General features: G+C 39.5%; 1 protein-coding gene across 3 annotated transcripts in view; it reads left to right on the top strand.

The window, feature by feature from the left end:
* si:dkeyp-14d3.1 (transmembrane protein 132C) overlaps positions 1 to 25,195 on the top strand; it is a 299,252-nt gene that overhangs the window by 42,759 nt on the left and 231,298 nt on the right. For 2 of the 3 annotated variants that reach the window (XM_070546538.1, XM_054731358.2), the window contains exon 2: positions 18,530 to 19,418. In XM_070546538.1, the coding sequence (XP_070402639.1) occupies positions 18,530 to 19,418 (889 nt within the window). The remainder of the gene's footprint in view (positions 1 to 18,529; positions 19,419 to 25,195) is intronic. The other variant, XM_054731359.2, reaches the window with a different exon arrangement.

Below are 25,195 nucleotides of genomic sequence, written 5' to 3'. Positions count from 1 at the left end.
CTGCATCGTCGGAGAGGGGAGAGCGGGCAGTAGAGGGCGACAACGTCCTCTGCTGCCCGCAGATAAACGGAGAAGGAAGTGACGCGCCACCATCAGCGTCAGCCTGAAGAAGCCGGCAGCCGTCGGCGAAACTGTAGCTACAAACAGGTAAACAAAACTGTTTCTGTGTTTAAAAAAGAATGAAAGAATGGATTTAGAAAGACACAGCAAGAACACACCTAAGATGTTCAAAGATATCTGCAGCTTTTAGCCCGGTGTGGCTTGTATTGAGGTGCGCTCTATAGTCTGGAAATTACGGTAATCTATCAGAACTCCACCACCACCTGTCTTCATTCTATTAATATTATTTAGAATTAGGGATGCACAAGGCCGGATTAACCATATGGGCAACTGGGCAATTGCCCAGGGCCCACAAAATCTAAAGGGCCCAGGGCAGCAAGGGCACGAACAAAATACTGTATCTGTAATCTCCCGCTTTATATTAAACTAGGGTGACCGTACGTCCTGTTTTCCCCAGACATGTCCGCTTTTCACTCTGTCCGGGATGTCCGGGTTCTTGTATTGATGAAAATGTCCGGCTTTTCATCCAGGAGCAGGGATGGGGGAGCTGTATTTCCTACACATTCAGGGGAGCTGGAAAAAAGTTTTCTACCTATATTACTATATTTTCATTCATGGACTCTTTTCAGCAGAGAGCGGCAGAGCGATGATCGGTGCGCAGCGCTCCAGGCTGCTGCGTCCAGCACACGGTCCATTCTCAAAGTGGCGCAACCAAAAAACTAATTAACACACGATCGTTCAAGTCCGCACATGTTCTCTACTTTCTGTCTTATTTGTGCCTGAAGCGCTCTGTCGCTGCGGAGCTCATCACCTGTGCTGCGGTGATTCCACCTCTCTGATGCAGCATCGAAACGCACTCTCCGCTTTGTGGTCAGGAGATCCCTTTGATCTGCTCAAAATTAACCGATGAGGTGAAAAAGTAAGAATCCAGGCAACAGATTTTCTGGAGACTTTAGAGGAGATGCAGGAAGATGAGAGACAGACAGGACAGGAAAATATAGTTAAATAAATACAAGAAAACAAAAAGTGTTGAAAAGTAAAATGTAGTTAGATTTATCTCCACTACACGTTTTTACCTGTATAAAACAATAAGTTATACACATGTAATATTTATACATCTGATACAATTCAGATCACCTTCAAAACTCAGTCACACACCCAGGGCCGTTTCAAGACATTTTGGGGGCCAAGGCAAAATGACCCCCCCCCCACCCACCCACCCACACACACACACCCCACCACCACCACCCCACCCCCATAGCTGGGCTCCCCAGAAGCCTCTGTGTAATCCATACCCTCTGCAGGAGTATTAGTTATACAGTGTTAATAAAAGCCCCTCAGATATTACTGACATGTTCTAATATTATCAGATGAAAAACTAAATTATCAGACATGCTGTCTCATCTGCTTCTTTTCTAAACTTGCAAAAAGTAACAAAACCATTTGAAAGCCACTATTTGTGGATTCTCTGAAAGTTTCCATGGAGTGTGGGACAACTTATTTTTTCATTGATCCTATCGTCTAATCTCACATCTGAAACAAGCATCCTTGATAATCTGTGCACAGGAAGCTTACCGATGGTGTAGTAAAACAAAAGTTATAATTTATTGTTAATAAAACAGTGTTGCAGCACTAAAGCAGAAAAATGAGATTTTGCAGTAAATATGCTAAGTATTTATTGTTTTAGGGTCCTTTTATTAGCAGAATCTGATATTAATTTAGTTCTTACAAAAAATGGGTCCCAACATGGTTTGTGTGGCGTTGCCATAGTGTGATGTCATAGGCACAGATCCCCTGTCCTCTTTTTTGGAAATGGAAATATGATCACCCTGTATTAAACAAACTGTCCACCCGGGCTTTTGCGCTGCACAGAGACGCTTCGCTGCCTATGACTTTGAACGTCTGTTGAGAGTCAGTCTCATGCAGACTGACCAATGAAGAGAGGGCCTCAAGTTAAGACTCTCTCCTCATTGGTCAGTCCACACGAGGTGGGTCAAAGGTTACCCTGAGCGGGTTACGTGAAGTCAGGCATTCAAGTATTGAGTATATTTACTGCACATTACAGTAAAATATTCTGTATATGACCATATTATGGTGATCCTTGGGTCGTGATGATGGGGCCCTTGAATATTGTTGCCCAGGGTACAACGAAGTCTTAATCTGGCCCTGGGGATGCACTGATACCGATACTAGTAAAAGTTAACCGATACCAGGAACCCATAGCAATGCAGTTACTTCACTGTAACTTGTCATTTCTGTTCACCTAATATTTTAGTTTTGTGATCATTTCTATTAATATATTTTACCATACCACACCAACTTTATTACTATAGCACAATTTAAGACACAGCGTGAGAGCTGACCAACGTGCTGAACAGGCAGGATCAATTAAAACAAAAAAGAAAAAAAACAATAAACAAAAAAAACCAACCAATAAACAAAAACGAAAAATAAACAGTAAACCAAAAAGGAAAAATAATAATACTGTTTATCTACCTCACAGTCTTTTCCTGTTGAAATCAGAGAAGAAAAATAAACCTATTCCAATTCATAGCATTGTTTTGTGTGGTAGAAGTATCAGTATCTGTAGTCAGTATCGGCAAGTACTCAGATCCACGTATTGATATCGTATTGGTTTGGAAAAAAACGGTATCGTTGCATCCCTATTTATAATAGTCTATGTCAGTGGTTCCCAAAATGATTTAGCGCGCACCCCCTTCTATGCCCCGATCATGTCGACGCACCCCCCAGCCCCACATCAGGGCATGGCTATATATATATATATAGCAAGAAATATATATATATATATATATTTATATATATATATATATATATATATATATATATATATATATATATATATATATATATAGCCAGATATATATATATAGCCAGATATATATATACATATATATATATATATATATATATATATATATATATATATATATATATATATAGCCAGATATATATATAGCCAGATATATATATACATATATATATATATATATATATATATGTCAGACGTCACGCTACACAGTCACTCGACAGACAAGGTTAAAAAAATATGATCGACCTCTTTCCCATCACTTTCATTTTCATGTTTATGTATTATGTATTTTTGAAATAGTAATTAATAAACATTCAATACCATTACAATTTCCTTTGATTTAATTTTAAATAAATATTTAGAGTGCCCAGGTAGCACATAAGCAATGCAATTTAACGGTTTTCTTAAAGCAGGAACGTTTAACCAGAGCTCTCTCCTTTATTCTGCTCTGCGTTAACCTGAACTGGCCACCTACTTGTGCGTAATCAAATGTCTATTGGGAAAAGATGGAAAAGCTATAGCCATGAGGTTCACTTTTGCGTCAGACCGACTTTTTGCTGTTTTATGGTGTGGCTGAATCTGCGATCCGCTGCCACGCGGACTGGAATAACAAATGCTGCAGTAACATGAGTTGTAGTCAGGTTGGGAGTCACTGGCTGGAGCGGACTCGAATTTCATACGTCATCCCAAAATAGAAGCTACTATCTTAATATGACATTGAATGAAAAATGTTGTTATGAAACCTCTTAAAATTTTTTATCACGGAGGAGGCAGCGCTCATCTCTGCCTTCAGTCTGACGGCGCGTGGCGCAGCGCAGCGTGCGCTTGTCAAATCAGTATGTGTGTGTGTGTCTTGTGTGTGTGCGGCACAGCTCCATGAGCTGCTTCAGTCACTGCGTCTCGTTATAAGCGCTACTTAAACCAATGTTGTAAAATTACTTCTGCTCAGCCCAGATGTGCTCACATGTGCACCCGTGAGCCGTGGTTCCGCTGGAACGCGTCTGACCTCTGACAGACGCACTCTGAACTTCAGACCTTCAGCGCTCTGTGCGGAACATATCTTGCTATTGACAGCGTGCGCAGGTCAGAGTGCTGAAGCTTGGAGCGCATTATTATTATGAACCTAGGGCACATGCGGAGGACACACACACGCAAAATATACTTGTTTTCAATTACATTTATTGGGCCCACTTACTTTTTCTTAGGCCCACCCACAAATGGGTTTCTGGCTACGTTAATGGTGACATATGACAGACTTCTCTGAGCTCCGCAGCCATTACACTTTTCACTTCGCGAACCCCCTAGGGGCAGCTCTTAGGCAGAGGTGGAAAGTAACGAATTACATTTACTCACGTTACTGTAATTGAGTAGCTTTTTTGTAAATTTATACTTTTTAAGTCGTTTTTAAAATCTGTACTTTTACTTTTACTTGAGTAAGTTTTTAAAAAAGAATTGTAATTCGCTACATTTTAAATCGTATCCTTTACTGAGTAAAAATAAATTGTAGGCTTAATAAATTAAAAATATTACGTGTAGCAGCGTCGGAACAGAAAGAGACACCTGCATGAGCGCCACGTCTAAACCGGGGAGGGGGGGCTACACGCTTTATGATGAGGACAAACAGCCATTTTTACCGCAGTTTTGCTCAAAAACATCAGTTCAGTCCCTGTGATCCACTCGCTGTTTACCTCCTCTCTCCCTCCTCTCCTGTGGGTTGGAACCCGCACCTTCGCGGACCGGTGTGACGTCATCAGAATTCTGCTCGGTTCGGCAACCAGACTCGATTCCGTGTTTGAAATGTGTTTCCTTACCGCGCACGGAAGCGGCAAAATAACGTTTAGCGCTCCTAACAAGTGGATTATCAGCGCTCTGCTCATAAAACTGAAGACCTGCAGGCCTCTGTGAGTTAATCCTGATACTGTTCAGGTGTAAACATTGTGCTCCATCCCTGTGTTTGAACTCAGAAGACGCTTCTTGATGCCACAGGTATGTGATGATTTAGCTTGTTTCTTTTTTTACTCCAGAATAAGAGTTTAAATTATTACTAAAGCAGTTCAATGTAGTTAAATTAGTCATTCAAACGATTTTGTGTGTGTGTGTGTGTGTGTGCGTGCGTGCGTGTGTGTGTGTGTGTGTGTGTGTGTGTGTGTGTGTGTGTGTGTGTGTGTGTGTGTGTGTGTGTGTGTGTGTGTGGGACTGCATAAGACAGCATGGCTTCATCAAATCCATGCATCCTATATCTTGGCTGAAGTAATGGCTCAGGAAAATAACTTGTATTTAATAAACAATGATGTCTCTGCAGTGTTTATGATAATATTTTATCTTATATTGGACCTATCTTTGGTCTGGGAGGTGTAACATATCATGATACAAGCCTTTTAAAACATGTTAAAGTGTTACAAGAGGAGATAAATGCATGAATTTGAAGTTCATATTTGGAGACCAACCTTCACAGTTTGGAGGCTCACGCTGGTGAGGAGACACCGTTAGTTCTAGTAACACCTGGGCTCCCAAGGCCTGTTCTGACAGGATGTACGTTACGGGACCCTTAAGGATTCCAGTTGGATGATTGGAGGATTATTTAGGAGGATTGGGATGAACAAACTGGTTTCAGTGGTGAAGGGTTAAAGGTATTGGCTCGGCATTAAAATTGTAGAAATGCAAAATAACTACACTTTATTATCTATATAAACATGCACTGGGTCCAGTTTTTTATTTTATTAAGGACTTTTGTCATAAATCATTACAGAAAATCCAAATCCTCTCCTCCAGACAGTGAAGAACTGTGTTTCGCATACGTCACTCCAGCATGTAAAACAAGCTAGCTGCTGATGCTAATATTGTGAATCACTGTTATTTGTTTACTTTGATGCTCCTAATTATTACGTAAAATTGCATTTACAGCTGCAGCAAAAGGTCTGAGCCATGTGTCTGTGTCCTACACGCATTTTTAAATAACAGAAAATAATAACATACATCTATAAATCCATCTAGAACCGCACCGCTACTTCTGGACTCCAGACGAGTCCCGTTAGCATGACTGCAGCAAAACTAACCGCGTTGGCTCCGGTAAAGAAAGAACAAGTCCTTTGGGAAAGCTACGACACACACACGCATGCACACACACACACACACGCACACGCACACACACACACATAATCTAAAAGATGATCTCTATATTTCAACATTAGAACCTCCATGACATCCTGGATTAGTGCAAACAACGAGTTGAGCTAAGGAGTTACTCCATTATCAGGAAGATTTATTCTGGTAAATTGTCAGTTAAATATTTTCCAGAGTTATATCAATAAATACACACAGCAGTAAAACTGTAGATTACTGAACTATATTGGGACACATGATGGAGCTAAGGCCAGCTGAGAACTCGTCAGCTTAGAGCTCCCAGTGGAGCACAGAAATGAAATATTTAAGAAAAGTAAACAAACTGTACCGATTTTGGTTCTGAAGATGAACAGAATCCTCCTCTATGTCCAAATCAGGTCGCAGGTCTTCTGAGTCAAACGGTCTGAAACATGTCTGCACCTCTGGTAGTGATATCCAGCTGGCGGGGTCGAAGTTCGGTTGAACTTCTCCAGTAATCTAATATCCGTTCTCGTCGCCGTATCCCAGAGAAAAAACAAATCTGATGGACTAGTAGAGGCTTCAGAAGCTACATCTGATTGATGACACATTGTTCTCTGCTATAACGCTAACGCAGAAACAGCGGAGCCAGGCGTTGTTTACTACAGCTGTTTCAGCAGAGCTCCATGTGAAACGTCAACTGCTGCCCAGGGCTTAGACAGGGAGTTAGTTTCTGTTTTTCCTGCGCCAGTCACAAACATCAGATTTTCTTCCAATTCCAGCCGTCAAAATCCAAAAACCTTTTTCATCTGAGATTTTAATACACATTTACACATGCTGTTCAAACAAATTTAGCCTCTGGCTGATATCTTTAAATGAGTGAGTGAACCCACTACCAAAGATGAACTCTGCTAACTTTAAAAATCAGCTGCTCTAAATAAGCATTCAGGGAAAAGTCATGGGCTTGTGACTATAACCTAATTTATGTTACTAGTTTGCAGTGTAACTGCCTTTGTACTTCAATATGCATATTTGTTCATTTAATTAAAAAAATGGCCACTTTGACATTTATACCCCATTGTCTTTTTTTTAACTATTCAGAAGAGCCCGTCCTTGCACAGTCAAAAAAGTAACTAAGTAACTTTTACTCTGACTACATTTGAAATAAGCTACTTTTTACTTTTACTTGAGTACATTTTGAGGCAGGTAATTTTACTTGTAATTGAGTAAAATTTCATGAAAGTAATTATACTTGTACTTAAGTACAACATTTTAGTACTCCTTCCACCTCTGCTCTTAGGGAATCCCTGGTCTATGTTGTTTTGTATTGCGTTGTCCATTTCAAACTCACCACTGTCATATGTATGATTGTTTGTCCTGGCTTTCAGCTGAAGCCAGACAGAAACTTCACTGGCTGTAGTTTATTTGCAAGTGTGTTCATTTTGATTGTCCATTTACCTAACTACCTTGTTGATTTCGTTCCAGTCTCATTCTCATATTCATAGAGCACAACAATTTTAATTTGTAGTTCCTCGTTTTCAAAAGGAGTGAGGAACAGTCCTCTATACTGGAGCACATTACCTGCTCATTTAAGATCCACTACATCTTTTCGTTTGTTTAGAATTTTGGTTTATGAATCTGTGATGTCCACCTGTAACTGTTTTTGATTTAGTAGAAAAGGAAGAAAAAAGGGAAAATTTTTTGATGAATGTGAGATGTGCCACGGCTGATTTATTTGTTTGTTAATTTATTTTAATTTATGTATTTTTTTGTAAGCTTGTGATCAATCTTTCTTTTCATTTTGATTGAGCTATCTTGAGTTTATTTGATGTAAGGTAAGAGGACCCGCTCGAACACGAGAGGTTTCATCTCTTGCAGTTTCATCCCCATGAAATATAAGTTTATAAATAAATAAATCATGGTCATTTTTGGAGTGAATCAGGAACAGAGTGTCTTCCTCCCAGAAAAGTCCACTAGCTGGAGGTAATCTAGAAGAAAGGAGCTTCTATGGACCTTGAATCATAACAAAAAACATAGTTTATTTTTTTATTTATTTAACTGACCGTTGTTTCATAAACAAAACTCATTATGGGCAATGGTGGCAGAGGAGTTAATTGCCCACCCTGTAACTGGAGGGTTGCAAGTTCAAGCCCCTCTCAATCTGTGTCCTTGGGCAAGGCACTTAACTCTCCTTGCCTGGTGGTGGTCATGGACCGGTGGAACCCATCGACTTATACATATATGGACAATGGGTTTCCATAGACTCCAATAACACGTTTTGGAAGAAAAATGGGAGGTGGCTACCACCGCCATTTTGACCATGTCACAGGTTCTGTCAAGCCCTGACAATTCCACAAAACCGAAGAGAGGTGGAGCTGAGGGTGGGGCTGTAAGGCTGGGATCAACTGACGACACCTGGTCGAACTAGCTACAAGCTAACCCAAAGCTACCACGGAGGTGGGAGCTAAGCTAACGGAGGTAGCAACCTAGCTACAACCGGAGTTAACTGTGCACAACACCAGAGCTTCTGAGTCAGAGGTACGCCGGGCTGACCGCTGGGTAAAACCGGGTGGAACACAGAGGTCTCCCGAGAGCTCCACAAGCCGGCAGCCCGCGCAGCAGACAGAAGCCGCGATCAGACAGAGATGCGCCGAGCTGCAGGGAGGGGAAAAACGGGTGGAAAGCATCGGTCTCCTGAGAGCTCCACAAGCCGATAGTCAGAACCCAGCTCCACCAACATGTTATATTTCAACCCATTTTCTAAAGTGCAGCATTATGTTAAATGCACTGGATTTAACCCTATTACATTTAAATTTCATGGTTAAACAGTACACGTTAAAATCTAAGCTCAGCTTGGCAGTGACCTAAAATACATAAATATAATTTTACTTACTGAAAAAAATGAAGTGGAGATTCCATAGACACTCTATTAGTGCAATTAATGCCACAGCAAGTCATTTTGTCCAACAATTGCACAAATAATATCCAAAAAAGAACATTCAAACGGCACAACTAATGGTCTAAGTTGAGAGACTGAAACTGACGGAACAGTTTTCAGGTGAGGCCGAGGCTCAGACTGAGGCCTTTCCACGGAGCTAGCTCTGCGGTCACGTGGGTCGGATGCTCATTAATTATACAGAATTTTAGGCTTTTAATACACTTAAACAGAAGAGTGAGAAAAAAATTCACCCCCCTCAGAGTTGTCATGAGTGTAAACTAGATCATTTAAACCAAAAACATGTTTTGGTACCAGGCTGTAAACATGTTTATTTCTGCTGTGAAATTGGTATTTTTAACATGGGAGTCAATGAGGATTTGCTCGCTTCTGACACCAGCCCCCAGCAGATGAGGGTGGAACTGCAATTTATTTCACTTCCGCGTTTGCTTCAATTTTTGACCCGCATTGTGGGGGATTGGTGGAACCAGAGTACGGCAGCCTTGCTTCTGTAAGTGTGCCACGGGGCAGCTGTGGCTACAGTAGCTCACCACTACCAATGTGTGTGTTGTAAAGTGCCTTGGGAGGTTGTATAAATCTAGAGGGTGCTATATAAATACAGGCCATTCACCATTTGACTATAGTCAATATTATAAAGCAGACAAAACTTTTTAAAAAGCAACATAATTTTTTGGAGTTAGGTCTAGTTTACAAAAGAACAAGGGGTTCTGTCTGAGGTTACTCTGTATTCTTTAGTACATCTTTAAGTGATTAGCACATCTAGCTTATTGATTTTATCTCTTGGATTTCATGGTGGAAGATTCTCTCCTTTATTTATCCACAGTTTAGACTTTTTACCAGCTTGTAGTTCAGTGTTTATTGAGAGAATTGGCTGTAAGTGGTATGTGGGAACATATAAGGCGAGTTTGAGTGCAAACACTGGCAGCATAAGGACATGATTAAAGCTTCCTGATTCAACTCTTTTCAGCAGATATAAAACAGGGTTTTAAAAGAATTGATACATCATATTTGAGTTAACTTTCACAGTTCAGTAATTAATGCATGTACAGTATCTTCTAGAGACAGCAATACCTTGGCACAGACATACTAAGGTCCTAATTTATGTCAGGTTTTCCATTTTCTCTTCCATTTTCTTTTTTCCACTTGACTAACTCTTCATTTTATGAAGAGATGAGCTGCAGATTTAGATTTCTCTTTGTGCATGAGATGTGCCCTGTTGCTTTTCATTTACACTAGAAACAATCAGGAGTTTGACTAAATATCCTTTCTTGAATAAGGTCTGACTTTGCTTAGTTTAAATCATAATCTTGATTTTGGTATATTTGAAGACTGTACCTCAGAGGAAGTACTGGAGTGTTTGGCACAGGGATGATGGCAGTTCCCTCGCCCGGTCATGTTGGTTTGCAGAGGTTTGTTCCAGCAGGTCCTTGATCAGACTGGGATCCGGAGATTTCAGCGATCAGAGCCTTCAGCTCTTTGTCTGTTGCTCTAAGCTGTTCCTTTGTGATTTCAGCATGGTTAGGCACATTTCCCCCCAGACTTATTCCACTCTTTACCCTCAGTTCTGTGCAAATGATTCAACCGTTTGTTGAAATTGCAAACATGCTAGAATATTCTTAAGGAATAGGAAGAGTTTGAAGATTTTTTTTAGCAATTCAGAGGCCTTTCTAGTCTGTGGCTTCACTGGTTTTAGTTCATAAAAGAGTAGTTTTTATGTAAAGAATGAATAAATGGATGTCATATATTAGATACAAACAGCAACTTTGCATAATGAATTTATACATTCATTAATATATGAGTATATACATACATATTCACAGTATATATGAGTTTCACATTAACAGATTATTAAAATGTTCCACAATTTTCTGATCTACCTTGAGGTAACCCCACTTTAATCAACTTGTGTGTGTGTGTGTGTGTGTGTGTGTGTGTGTGTGTGCGTGTTCATGCATGTATGTTTACAACTCACATTTGTGTATGTAGTTTTAAATGCAGTCAATTAACCTATCCTAACGTGCATGTTTCTGGAAGCCGAATTATCTGAGAAAACCCACACATGAATGGGGAGAACAAAAGAAATATTTTGTAACATTCAGACATGAAATTACAAAACATAAAGATTGACCAGTCATATGGCACTGCTGCCTTAAAAGTGGAGAAATTATGGCAAAACCTCCATACTTTTTTAGAAGTGTCAATGCTTGGAAACAGAAATGTATAATAAAAATGATTGAACATCACTCCACAATCAGTGTGACGGTTGTCACTGCAAACTATGGAAGGCAATTTTTTTGATGCTGCTGGTGTGTTTTGACATCTTTATTTGTGTCCTCTTTAACGAAACATCATAAGACACCTTAGAGTTTAGCCCTTGGAAGGATCTTGAATGCAGGTCTAAATAAAGGCATGCTTGAAATGCAGAATGTGACATAATGAATTTAATCATTTCAATTTTATTGTTATGTAATTGAAGGTTGAATTATATTGTGTCCCGGTTTATCCACTTAAGTATTTTTTATAAATTGGATTATTGGTAGTCCCGAACTTACAAGAAAATTTTAATTGTATTAAATTATTGTTGAACAAAAAACAAACTTTTTTCTCAAAAAGATGCTTGGTTTATCAGTTTATAGATTAAAATAAAATTCTATCTGGCATCTGCTTTAGCCACTCCTCCAGTTTGGGGGTTACTGCCTGAGTGCCCCGATGACCACAGGCACCACCGATGTCTTCACTCTCCAGGCTTTCTCAAGTTCTTCTTTGAGGCCCTGGTACTTCTCCTGGTTTCTCATGCTCCTTTTTCATGATATTGCCATCACTTGGTATTGCCATATCAACCACAACGGCTGTCCTCTGTTGTTTGTCCACCACCAAAATGTCCAGTTGGTTCGCCATCACCATTGTGTCAATCTGGAAGTCCCACAGGAGCTTGGCTCTCTCGTATTCAACCACCTTAGAGGGTGTTACCCACCTTGACCTTGGGGCTTCCAGTTCATACTCTGCACAGATGTTCCTGTACACTATGCCAATCACTTAGTTGTGGCGTTTAATGTATCGTTTCCTACCAGCATATGGCAGCGTTTTTCAGTGTTTTTACAGTTTTTTTTTAAGAGTCACAGAACATTGCACTAATATATATATTAGAGCTGGGCGATATGGCCTAAAATCAAGATCACGATATACTGAGGATTTCACCTTGATAACGATAAATGGAAAAATAACTACAGGTATGCACAGAAACAAAAGTTGTCCACTAGATGGGGCTGCCACATGTATTACGTTGAGTCACATTTTTTATGTATTAATTTATGCATATATATATATATATATATATATATATATATATATATATATATATATATATATAATATGTATACGCAGGTGTGTGTGTGTGTGTGTGTGTGTGTGTGTGTGTGTGTGTGTTTGATTCTGCATGTTTGAAGCAAAGACATCAGATCAATTCAACATGCTGTGAGAACAGGAAAAAGCCTTTCTTTCATTTTAATTGAGACATGAGGGCCTGAGTAATTGGTAAAACCATCTGAAGATACATTTATTACAAACTGCTGTGTTTTTCTGTTCTTTAGAGCTTTTCATTTACCCACTGTTATATCTTGTACTCTATAAAGCGTCATGCCAACAATTGACACAAAGCTTTGGCTCGTTCCCATGCAATAAAATCACCCCGCATTGTTCTGCTTCTCAGAAGTGCTTCCTGTTGGAATGATGAGATCTGGATTTAGACGTCGGGGAGCTGCAGCAGTTTTACATTTATATATTTAGAATTTTTGGATTATTCCTGCCTCCTCCCATCCCTCTGTAGGACTGCAGCACTGAGGTCACGAGTAGAGCGCCATGAATCAGAAAGTTCCCGACTGATTTGTTACCCGTTTGGACATTGATTTGCAAGAGTGATCTGTGGAAAGAAATATCCCAGATGCTAGCATAAAGATGGGGTGTGTGCTGAGGGAGTGTAATCGTGAAGTGGATTGATTGTGAGAAGAAGGTCAGAGCCCACTCTTACTGTGATTAAAACCATCTTCATGTCTCCAATGCAATATTTCAACTGGTATTGAGGGCAGAGCTATCCAATTGTTACAATACGGAAACATCTGATGGGACATGAAGCTCACAATTTGCTGATCATGGTCACTGAAGACAATATCCTCTGACACAGCAGAGCATGAGAAGCTGTGGCCAAAAAATACAATGCAGTCAGTGTAAAAGGGAGTATAATAAGTGTACTTTAGTCTATACAACTTATCACTCATTATATACACTCACCTAAAGGATTATTAGGAACACCATTCAAATACAGTGTTTGACCCCCTTTCACCTTCAGAACTGCCTTAATTCTACATGGCATTGATTCAACAAGGTGCTGAGAGCATTCTTTAGAAATGATGGCCCATATTGATAGGATAGCATCTTGCAGTCGATGGAGATTTATGGGATGCACATCCAGGGCATGAAGCTCCCGCTCCACCACATCCCAAAGATGCTCTATCGGGTTAAGATCTGGTGACTGTGGGGGCCATTGTAGTACAGTGAACTCATTGTCATGTTCAAGAAACCAATTTGAAATGATTGGAGCTTTATGACATGGTTCATTATCCTGCTGGAAGTAGCCATCAGGATGGATACATGGTGGTCATGAAGGGGTGGACATGGTCAGAAACAATGCTCAGGTAGCCCGTGGCATTTAATGCCCAACTGGCACTAAGGGGCCTAAAGTGTGCCAAGAAAACATCCCCCACACCATTACACCACCACCAGCAGCCTGCACAATGGTAACAAAGCACGATGGATCCATGTTCTCATTCTGTTTACGCCAAATTCTGACTTTACCATTGGAATGTCTCAACAGAAATCGAGACTCCTCAGACCAGGCAACATTTTTCCAGTCTTCAACTGTCCAATTTTGGTGAGCTCATGCAAATTGTAGCCTCTTTTTCCTATCTGTAGTGGAGATGAGTGGTACCCGGTGGGGTCTTCTGCTGTTGTAGCTATCCGCCTCAAGGTTGGGCGTGTTGTGGCTTCACAAATGCTTCGCTGCATTCCTCAGTTGTTATGAGTGATTATTTCAGTCAAAGTTGCTCTTCTGTCAGCTTGAATCAGTCGGCCCATTCTCTTCTGATCTCTACCATCAACAAGGCATTTTGCCCACAGGACGGCTGCATACTGGATGTTTTTCTCTTTTCCCATCCTTCTTTGTAAACCCTAGAAATGGTTGTGCGTGAAAATTCCAGTAACTGAGCAGACTGTGAAACACTCAGACCAGCCCATCTGGCACCAAAATTGCTTAAATCACCTTTCTTTCCCATTCTGCCATTCAGTTTGGAGTTCAGGAGATTGTCTTGACCAGGACCACACCCCTAAATGCATTGAAGCAACTGCCATGTGATTGGTTGATTAGATAATTGCATTAACTCAATCACTGCCAGCAGTTTCCTGATCAGAAAAGCCCTTCATTTAAAATGACGACTTTATGTAGAGAAGATGTTCTTACATTTAATTTGAAACCATAGAATGTGAAATATCATAAAAGATGAAATGTCACCTTAATGGGTCTTTGAGTAAATTTAAGCAGAAGATCGGATCTTTTTATTGCAGGGATTGAGCAACACTTCGTATCAACTCCAAGAAAGAGAGAGAGTCAGGTTTAAAAGTTTGAAGATTTATTACTAAACAAAATAAGACTTAACTTTAAACACTAGGTGTATGGTGTAACTAAGGTGAAGTAAGACTGAGGATGGTGTATGTGTGAAATATGTTCAGAAACAGCAAATCCGGAGAAACGATTAGTTCTGATGGGAGTGAAAATGATGTTTCGCTCTAAGCTTTGGTTTGGAGATTTATAACACACATTGAGATGCCGTTCTGTCGGTCTACGTACCCTTGGCGGAAGTCCGCGTTAGATCAGGAATGTCGAGGTCCAGCTTGACCTCTTCTGGCACCGAAGCTGGTAGATAAGCAGCGGATGCCGACCAGACCAGTCTTGAGATACTTCCGGGTCACGACAGTTTTATTGGCATCTAGCAAGACCCAAAAAGGTGTCGTGATGGTTCAGCTTTTATTCTGAAAGGTACCGTTGCAGCAGGTGGAACATGCAACAGATTTAATCCAGCTTGTCGTTAGGTTCTTTCGGCTGAAGAGGAAAGTTCACAGATTGGCCACGCCGACAACTTCTCTAGAACGCTTTGAACTGAAGTTAAGATGACGTGGACATAGTTTTATAATTTGGATGTTTTGATTTACGGTCAAATCAAAAAAGGACACCAAGAGGGGATTTTTACCAAGCACCAACAAAACAACGCCTCGCGTCAGATCTAGAAGGTTCTGATTGGATCAGAAAAAGGAAATGTGTCATGTGACTTTAAGCATTACGTGGATGACAATGTCTAGTGTAGCTAATTTAAAGTTATATTACTTATTAAAATACTACTGATCATAAACATTGTCATTTCACAGATTGGTTCACATTTTATTATTGGACTAACACTTTGTTTGATTAGCTTATTAAAAATAAAGACTTCTTCTGATTTATTAAAAAGAAAGTGTTCGTCTTCTTCTTCTCTTGAGCTGGAAAATAAGAAACAGTTTAGAAGCAGAGCATGAGACCTTGAGCGATATCTCATGCAGATTAGGTTTGTGTCAGAAACTTCTGGTTTTGCTTTGAGAAGAGCAAAACAGAGCAGGGCCTTTTAGGTCAGAAATGGATAATTCATCACGCTACAAATAGGTGTTCCTAATAATCCTTTAGGTGAGTGTATATACATTAGTAATGTCTGATATTATCAGTCTACCACTATTGTCGACTGATATTGGTCTTAAAATGTAATATTTATAGTAGTTCTTACTTCTTAGTGACCCAACTTTTACATACCATACACATATTACCATCAAACTCTTCGGCTTCACCTCTTGTCTCTCCAAATATCAAAATATGACAGATCTGAGATTTAGTTTGTGAGATATCTTTGTTTTATTTGGCACAATTTGTGAATAATTAGGAACTAAAACAAACACAAGAATCTTCACCCAAGGCTTGCTTTTCTTAAATGAAGATCTTTTTAAATGTTTTTTTTTTACAATGTTACTACAGTAAACAGAAACAAAAACAATACATTATGGACGTTTACACGCATCTCAGTGAAGCACTTGGCAATTAGCATCGCATAGCATGTGCACGCTCTCGCTGCTTACATTTTATCAAGTAACTGTCATGGATTTTTATCAATATGTTTATCAATAAACCCATTTCCTGGAGTCGAAGAGAAAATGGACAAGAAACAATGAGGCAGACATACAACCAAATCATGATTTAGTGGCAAGTGCGCAGGGCAAATGCCCTGAACATCTGGCCTCAGAGTTTATTTAAAGGAAAAGATAAGGAAGGAATGGGAGTGGATCATGTGTGTGAGAGATTGAGTGTGTGTGTGTGTGTGTGTGTGTGTGTGTGTGTGTGTGTGTGTGTGTGTGTATAGGAGGACAAGAATGTATGTGTGTGTGTGTGTGTGTGTGTGTGAATGCTTTCAGGACATTCAATTTATAGATCTGTTAATAGGACTAAAGTAATGAAATATAAAATTTCCATAACAGTAACTTTAACACATTCCCTAAACAATCGATTCTTACAAAGACAAATGTTCTCCGTTACACAAACATATAAAGCAAAACCAGCATGTTTGGTATCTGTTTATTGCACTTTTTCTGCCTAAATGTAAGATGTAAACAGTAAACACTAGCAATGGAGGAAAACGGAAATTATATCATTCATAGATCTGAAACTGAGTTAAGAGGGCTCACTCTGTCACATTTCACACAGACAGTATTACAAAGATTGTTTGTAACAGTAACTTTGATCTGTTTTCAAAATATCAAACATTTTAACCTTTAATCATTAATTCACCTGTACCTGCTCACCTGTTTTCTAACTTAAATTGAAATAGTTGTCATTTATCACTGAGCTTAAGCATTCATGATAGAAGATATGCAATGTTAGCAACCTAAATAATTTCTTTTTGTCTGTTTTTTATTGGGAGACCCTGCATAAATAGGTACCGGTCTATATTGGTATAGGAAATTAAGAGTTATAGGGACTTTACAGAGTTTTGAATTTTATGCTCGCGATTGCCCCCTCAGGCCAAAAGCGTAATGGCAACTTCAATAGTAGGCTCGTGCACGAGGCGCGCATGCTGTACGTGCACACTCCTTAACGAAAATAACAGCTGAGACAGTCCCGTGTGTGTGTGTGTGTGTGTGTGTGTGTGTGTGTGTGTGTGTGTGTGTGTGTGTGTGTGTGTGGCCCGGAGGACAGAGGACAGGAGAACGCGCAGCTAATTAATTAAGTAATTTGGTTCTGTACCTTTCTCTTCAGCACAGCCGACAAAGGTTTATGATGGGTCAGTCTCCCTGCATGCTCAGATCATTGCCTTCCCTTGCTTGAAAAATTGTTCCAAAATGAAAGTTGAACCCACATCTTTTTTATCTGTGAATTCAAAGCCGTTCGGCGAGTCTCAAATAAAAATTTGGGCATCTTACTGTAAAAAAATGCCATTAATGTAAAAAATAAACTCTAAATAAACTATGTTCACATCCAGATTCGAACCCGGGTTCTCCACTCGAGAATCCGCCATCTTACTAGGCGAGCTATAGCACCAGTGACATCCTTTGTAGCTGTAATATTTATATCCTTGATGACAGCTGAAACATTCAAAGAACCGTTGTGAGCGAAAATGGCTATTTTGTTGCTGATTTGCAGGAAACATCTTGAAGAAAGTAGCTCAGGGTCCTCAGAAATGTAGCTAGGTTCATCACTAGGCGTTAGGAACAGCGACAAAGTCGCTGAGTTGGCACTACCTCACTCTCTGCTGCTAAAGCTACTGATAGCAAATGCTACAGGCTATGCCTGAGCGTGAACGCGCATGAAGCAGCCTGCTCGACCCGAGCATCTCTCTTTTTCTGTGACTTTACAGAAAAACAGGCAATCACAGTAAAAATGCCAGGGCTCATTCTACAGGACCAGGGCATTGCAGGAGAATGTATGAAGAAGAAATTTATTATTTCTATACATGTTTTGGCTGTCAAACTTCCATAATGCCCCTTTAAACAATTTCAGATATCGGTTAAAAAGCCAATATCGAGCATCCCTCATATATACATGTATATATAAGATTCCTAGGAAGTCAGTGAAAACAATCCCAAAATTACTTTTCAGATACAAAATATAACGCAAAAAGAAAACTACAAGTCGTTAAAGAGCAGTTTACCCCCAAATCAACTTTTGAGGGTGGAGTTCAACTCTGGTAGGGGGTGACTCGTAAGCCGTTTAAGTGTCTTCATAAATTAACTACCAAGATCTAGTTCTGTGAAAAATAATAAAAGTATTACAAAGTAGCACTCAGTTAATTTTGAATTTGTATTTATTAGCAAAATGTGTATTTCATGAATCTTTTTTTGGTAAATTTCTGTGATGAGCAGAGTCAACATGTATAAAATTGTTTTTTAGCGTCTGATTTGAGGTCATAGCGATGTTCTGCAGGATGTTTTCCACAACCTGATTTGACCTAACCCAGCCTTTCTTTTTTGTCTTCTAGTAGCTGACTGTCGAGTGTTGGAGGCCTTGCAGAGATACTCCTCCATCCCCACCTACCTGCCTGTCAACTATCAGCTGCTAAATGCCGACTTGGCTTTTTTCCTGAAGGAGGCCAACCAGGACTTCATGAGGAACTCTAGCCTAATGACACGGACTGAGCCTTTCTTCATCTACCAGGCCAGAGCTCTGCCCTCAGTGAATGCCAGCTATGGGCCTCTGTCTGTGGAGCAGCCGGTCCCTATCGAACTCCTGCAGATCCCAGGGACGTTTCCTGCCTCTTCTGTTTTTACCTTTAACTGGAAGGTGCAGACATTTATCATGAATACACAGATTAATTTGGCTAAGCCCAGAGTCCAGGTGCTGTTTTATGTTGCAGGCAGGAACTGGGATGACTACAGCACAATTGACAAGCTGCCCTGTGTACACATGTTTGCTTTCCATGAAACCCAGGAGGTACGTGGCACCTGCCAGCTAAAGGGAGAGCTGGGACTGTGTGTGGCTGAGCTGGAGCCCCTAGCCAGCTGGTTCAGCCCACCTAGCGTGGTGCCAGGACGCCAGAGGAATGTGGAATTGTCCGAGGGCACACCGGTGGAGCTTTACTACATGCTGCAGTCCACAGAAGAAGGAGATTGCCACACAGATGAGTTCAGAAAGGACAGCTTCACTCGTTCAAGCCAGCAGGGGATGTTTGGTTCCCACACCTCCACACCACTGAAGAGGATTGGAGGAGTGAGGCTGTACCAGAATGCCCCTGAGCCCCCTCTTACTGAACATAGACTGGATAATAACTTCATGGTGATGATTCCAGCCACGCCCATGAGACAGAGGGAAACCGTGTCTGCTTTTATCTCCGTTTCTGCCTACTCCACTGTGGAGATGTTCACCCTCAGGTAAGGGCAATTAGCTTTTCTCTCTATCTCGGTTTCACCTGAACCCATCTTTTTTTTTTTTTTCAAATGTTTAGGCGTCTTCTACAGAAAGTTATGAATATTATTATTATTTTTTTATTTCTACCATCATTCTTGAAACCAGCAGGACCATCACAAAATGTATTTTCTATTTATTTTCTGTTCTGCCTGATTTCAGCTGTATAAACCTTTTCCTTCATATTTCTATAATCTCCACTCAGTATGCACACACACACACACACACACACACACTCACACACACACACACACACACACACACACACACACACACACACACACACACACACACACACACACACACACACACACACATATATATTCCATTTTGCTCTGGTCCGGCCACTAAATCAGTTAAAATAAAATAAATGTTGGTCTGAAATCTTGGAAAAACTTTGTCATAAATTTATGAACATGTAAAAGAGAATGGGAAGGAGAAACAAAAACAAACATAGCTGACACTTGTGGTAAATTCAGTTTTTATTGTATTAAACCAACGATGGGGGTCAGATTTCAAACTCTATAAACTCCACCAATTTCAATAGAAACACCCAAAAGTGTTGTTCAGATTGAAGTTACACATCTCTACTATATTCTGGTGTAAAGTAATAACTTCATGAGGGATTATATTTGCGGCGGTGGCTCGTTATAAACTAATTTTTGCAACTGACACAATTTACAGTCCTAATGCTATGGTTCTTATTTTTGACATAATATCTTTCAGTGTTTCGGTTTTCAGCCTTGATTTTTGGTTTCGGCCAACAATTTTCATTTCGGTGTATCCCTACTTTTCAGTATAATTTATGAAACCAACATTATTTTTCCTTTATTAGAATCAGTCTAGTCCACCATGAAAGTATGTAGGACTATTTACAAAAAATATAACAAATTAATATATTTTGGCATTTAAAACATGTAAGTGTAATTTATTTCCTACTTGATTGATCAGCTACATGAAATATCATTTACAGGACTTTTTTTAAAGCAGAGAAGAGCTGCAGGAAGAACCTGGACAGCCAATCAGAGGCCGATCGATTTTGGTTTTTCTATTGCTGACGTCGATGCCGATAGGTATGGGTCACGGTCAGCTGATGGTGGATTTGTGCTGCCGATATTTTGGGCAGATTTTCATGGCTGATATCTAGACATTTACCTCCTTACTAACATGCTAAAATGCCACTAGTAACATCAGTTGATGCACACAACTTCTGAAGTTAAATCATTTTTAAACACTGAATTTAATGAGCTTTTAAATCCTAATTTTGTGCACTGGTCCGTGTTAAAATCAGAGAACTACTTAAAGTTAATCAAACAAATCAATCAACTGACCAAGTATTAAACATTCAAAACTAGTATATAAAAATACATTTTAGTTAAAAATAGTTTTTAGAGCATTTATTATGCAGATGTTATTCAGGAACAAAAATATACATTTAAATGAATTTCTGCAGCAGCTCCAGGCTGCCTGGGGATGTGCCTGACTAAATCAGCTTTACTAAGGACGTATATGAGTCGATGTTGATATATAAAGAATGTCAAACATCAGCCTGACATATCGGTCTATCCCTTTATCCAAGCAGGGGCATCTGGGTTCTTGTTGCTGGATGTCCTTCTACAGAGGGTGTGAATCTTAAATAAAGTTGATGGAGAGAATGAAAGGCAAGACAAATGTAACGCATGCATGCAATGTTGAATAGTTTCTCTTTAGTAAGTAATTTGTTAATGTGATTGTTTGGAGCAGAAATCAAAATTGAAATATGGATTCAGTTGATTGCACAATCCTGGTGCATCATTAACCTCTGAGCCTGTAGGATGCTGAGGTGGTGGAGAGGCAGAAAAAAGCAAACCTCAGGTGACGTGTGCACATCACTATGCGCAGATAACAGCGGTGGCCGAATCCGCAGTGGTAGCGATGGAATAACGAGTGAAGCGAGAGTTTTAGATTATAAAATAATCGCCTTGTTTGGTTAGGTTCATTGGATGTATGAAGAGTGAGCATGTGTAAGAAGCAGCAGTTGGAGTTTTCTTCTTAAAAATTGCTTGCAGACCTATTCGTTTTTAAACAAGTGAACTTTTACCTCATTACTTTTGAAGCACATGCCATGCTTTAATTTGTTTCAGCCATTCACTAAATGCAATGAAGATATCCAGTTGTAAGCATGAATCCATAGTTTCTTGGACATAAAAATAAAATGTTAGTGGAGCTGAGCAGTCCTGATCACAATGATGAGATATTATAATTTAAATAATTACACTTTCGATGCAAATGAGCATATCAGGATTTAAAACATTAACGTAATGACTGATCCTAATCGCACCAGTTTGGAATTCTTATTAACCACCAGTATTGCTCAAACTGGGGGTCAAAGCAGTTTATTAACCTGAGTGAAAAATGGAAACAAACTGAATCAGAATGTTTTCTGCTAAAAGGTGAAAAGCACAATGAAAATGAAACATGACTTGTTCCTATCAAGCTGATCAGATATTGTGGTTATTTAATAATAACTAACTTCTGCATAAAAGCACTCAAAACTTTAAATTAGAACCAAGGTAAACAAGTTTGCCACGGTTGTGAAGTTTAATTCTCTGGGCTCATCTTTCCTGCATTTCATGTAATCACCAGCTCGTTGTCCTGAAGTGATAAGGCCTTTCAAACTTTTATTTAGTTTTTTTCCAAACTGCAAAATGATTTTCTTCATCAGAAAAAATCCAAACAAACAAAAAACAACAAAACATGCCAGCCACAGAGGTAATGCCTGTGGTGTTTTTATTTGGCAGGCACAGGTTGGCTGTCTGAGGGTGATAGATATGGAAAGGCGCGTGTGTGGGCCAAGGTGATAAGGCTGTCCTCATACATGCATTTGTTAAGATGCTAATGACTAAAATGAGGAGACTTTGATCTCTATATTCGCAGGATCATTATCTTTTGTGTACAACACACTTCTGGGTCAAACGCTGTTGGCTCAATACAAAAATGCACAATGAGTCTGAGAAATTAGTGAAAAGGATTTGCAGGAACTTACATTTGTTACATTCATTCATACATCCATGTGATTTATTCTATCGGAAGACAAATGTAACATTTTTAACAAAAGTTGTGTTTTCATTTTCACCCAGTTGTTATGCAGAAAGGTCTGTGCTGTGATCGATGTTAATAAAAGCTGATTCCTCACATTTTTAATCCACAATCATTCGGCCAATTTGCTGCTTTGTGGATGCTCAGTAGGGTATTGCTTCCTGTGGTATTCTTCTGTTGACACGCTATGGTTTCTGATTAGATTTGTTGACCATTGTGTTAATAGCTTCTGTCACTGAAAAACTTTGCTCATTTTTACCATTATGTTCAGTATTTTTGTTTGTTTTCATGTGAATCTTTAAATGTTTAACTTTTATTCATGAATTTGTTTGTTTCATGAGCTGTCACACACTGGAGAAAATAAAAATGAATCTGAATTTTTATATGAATATTAACATTTTTGGATCATTATTGGTAAAAGGTTAGCATTTACATGTATTTTGAGAAATATTAACAAAATTTAGATTTGTTTCATCCTGCATTTGGGACCTTGTACTGAATTGTGACATTTGTTGCTAACAATTTAAATACTAACTAGTATCTACAGCTATGCCAAGCTGGATTCAAGGACTTAGAAAAATACAAACAAACACTGTTTATGCTTATTTATTTGGCAGACGCTTTTATCCAAAGCGACTTACAATTTGTAACCTATAGGGCGTGTTGTGATCTGTGGGGGAAACCGGAGTACCCGGAGGAAACCCACGCATGCATGGGGAGAACACGCAACTCCACGTAGAAAGGCCGCAGCCGAGTTTCGAACCTGCAACCTTCGTGCTGCGAGGCAACAGTGCTAACCACTGCGCCACCATGCAGCACAAAAACTTTTAGGAGTAAGAGGAAAATCAGCTCTTGTCGGTCGAGTTTGTGACCACTGAATTACTCTAGCTTTCTGTAGCAGGCCTTTTTTAATGTAATTTTCTTAAACTGTTTGTACTCATTAAAATACTTTGTACTCAGCTTTACAATTCACACACAACATTTAGTATATATTACATGTGGTCAGGATTGTCTGAGGTTGAGACCAAGCCCATAAGCAGTAAACCTTTTTTCATGTCATGCAGTACCTTTAAAGATGCAATTTGTATGAATGACACCCTGTGGTCAAATGTGGTTACTGCAAATCAAAATGATGCCTTTCTCGTTCCCGTTCCGTGAGTTTCATAGCTGTTATCAGTTGTGGATCAGCACCACAAGATTCTGGATGACATGCAAGGAAGCGTCACACGGTAAGTTGATTATTAGATTAGGGCTGAAATGAATCATGGAATGATTCGAATGGTTCCATTCGAATCATTCCATGATTCATTTTTTACTCTCACAGTCTGAATACATTTTACTGGTGCACTATGTGGTGTTTTAAGTGCTGTGGAGGAGAATAGAGAAACCAGCAAAGACAGAAAACACTGTTATAAGTCTGAGTGACTAATTAAAGGAAGTAAAACACCACGACTAACTCATCAGTGACTGCACACATAAATTTCACTGTAATATCCAGTTGTTGGTAACAGAAAAAAATTGCTTGGGATAGTTTTTGCTTTGCTTCTATTTCTCCATTAGCATTGTTAGTTTAATGTTAGCTTGCTTCACCTGATAATGGAGTAAAACAAGATGATGTCGTGGCTTCTTAAGGGTACAAGAAGTAACTGCTTCTGTTACTTTCTTTGGTTCTTCACAGAATTTTGGAACTTTTTGCCTGCCATTGTCAAATTACAAATGCCTGCTGTGCAGCGTTAGCTCGGCGCAGATGAAGACTTAGAGAGTGTAAAGAGTAACTAATTCCATTTTTGGTTCTTTTTAAAACACAGGAAAGATTTCTCTTTACCTTGCTAACGTTTTGTTTGCCGACTGCAAAACATCCTTCCAATCCAACCATTGAGGATGTTTTGCAGTCGGCAAACAAAACGTTAGCAAGGTACAGAGAAAACTTTACTGTGTTTTAAAAAGAACCAAAAATGGAATTAGAAACTAGACACAGTAAGAACATACCAAAGATGTGTAAAGAGTAACTACATCTCACTGTCGTTTTTATCAAAAGGAGAAAAACAGACAACTCCCCAGCCGACTGAGAATTAAATCTGTTTCAATAAGACTTTCCTTCCGACATGATTCAGACTTTTGACCATTTTGTGATTGTTTGACGGTAGAATTTTTACAAATTGCACTTAGGATAATAATCAAAACTCTCTTTTTTTCTTGCATTGGAAAACCAGACGCAGAGAAGTCATTAGGCTATGTTCACACTGCAGGTCTAAATAGTCAGTTCAGATTTTTTTTGGTGAAATCTGCTTTTGTGTGTGGTTGTTTACACTTCAACTGAAACATGACAGCAAACACGCTCCGATGTGAACGGTTCAGCCCTAAGGCAGGACGTCACAGTCAATGCGTATCCCATTTATGGATTAAAATGGTGACTACAGATGTTAGTGTTTGTGCAGTTTGGGAAAATTTGGACAAGTTAACTAGAGAAAGAAGGACACTGAGTAAAAGGGAATCCACATTTTAACAATGGTCCTTAATGGAGCTGTGGCAGCCACCTTCATTCAGACGTAAATGTGGATGCAGAGTTGGAACCAGGAGTGCTGCAGTTAGGGGAAGTGATTGGTACACCATTTCTAGGAACTAAAAGTTATCCACATCACAGGCGAGCTTCAGACGGCATGAT

The sequence above is a fragment of the Nothobranchius furzeri genome, chromosome 17 (genome assembly GCF_043380555.1).
Source record: "Nothobranchius furzeri strain GRZ-AD chromosome 17, NfurGRZ-RIMD1, whole genome shotgun sequence".
NCBI classification, from domain to species: Eukaryota; Metazoa; Chordata; class Actinopteri; order Cyprinodontiformes; family Nothobranchiidae; genus Nothobranchius; species Nothobranchius furzeri.
This window is presented reverse-complemented; position numbering and strand designations above follow the sequence as displayed.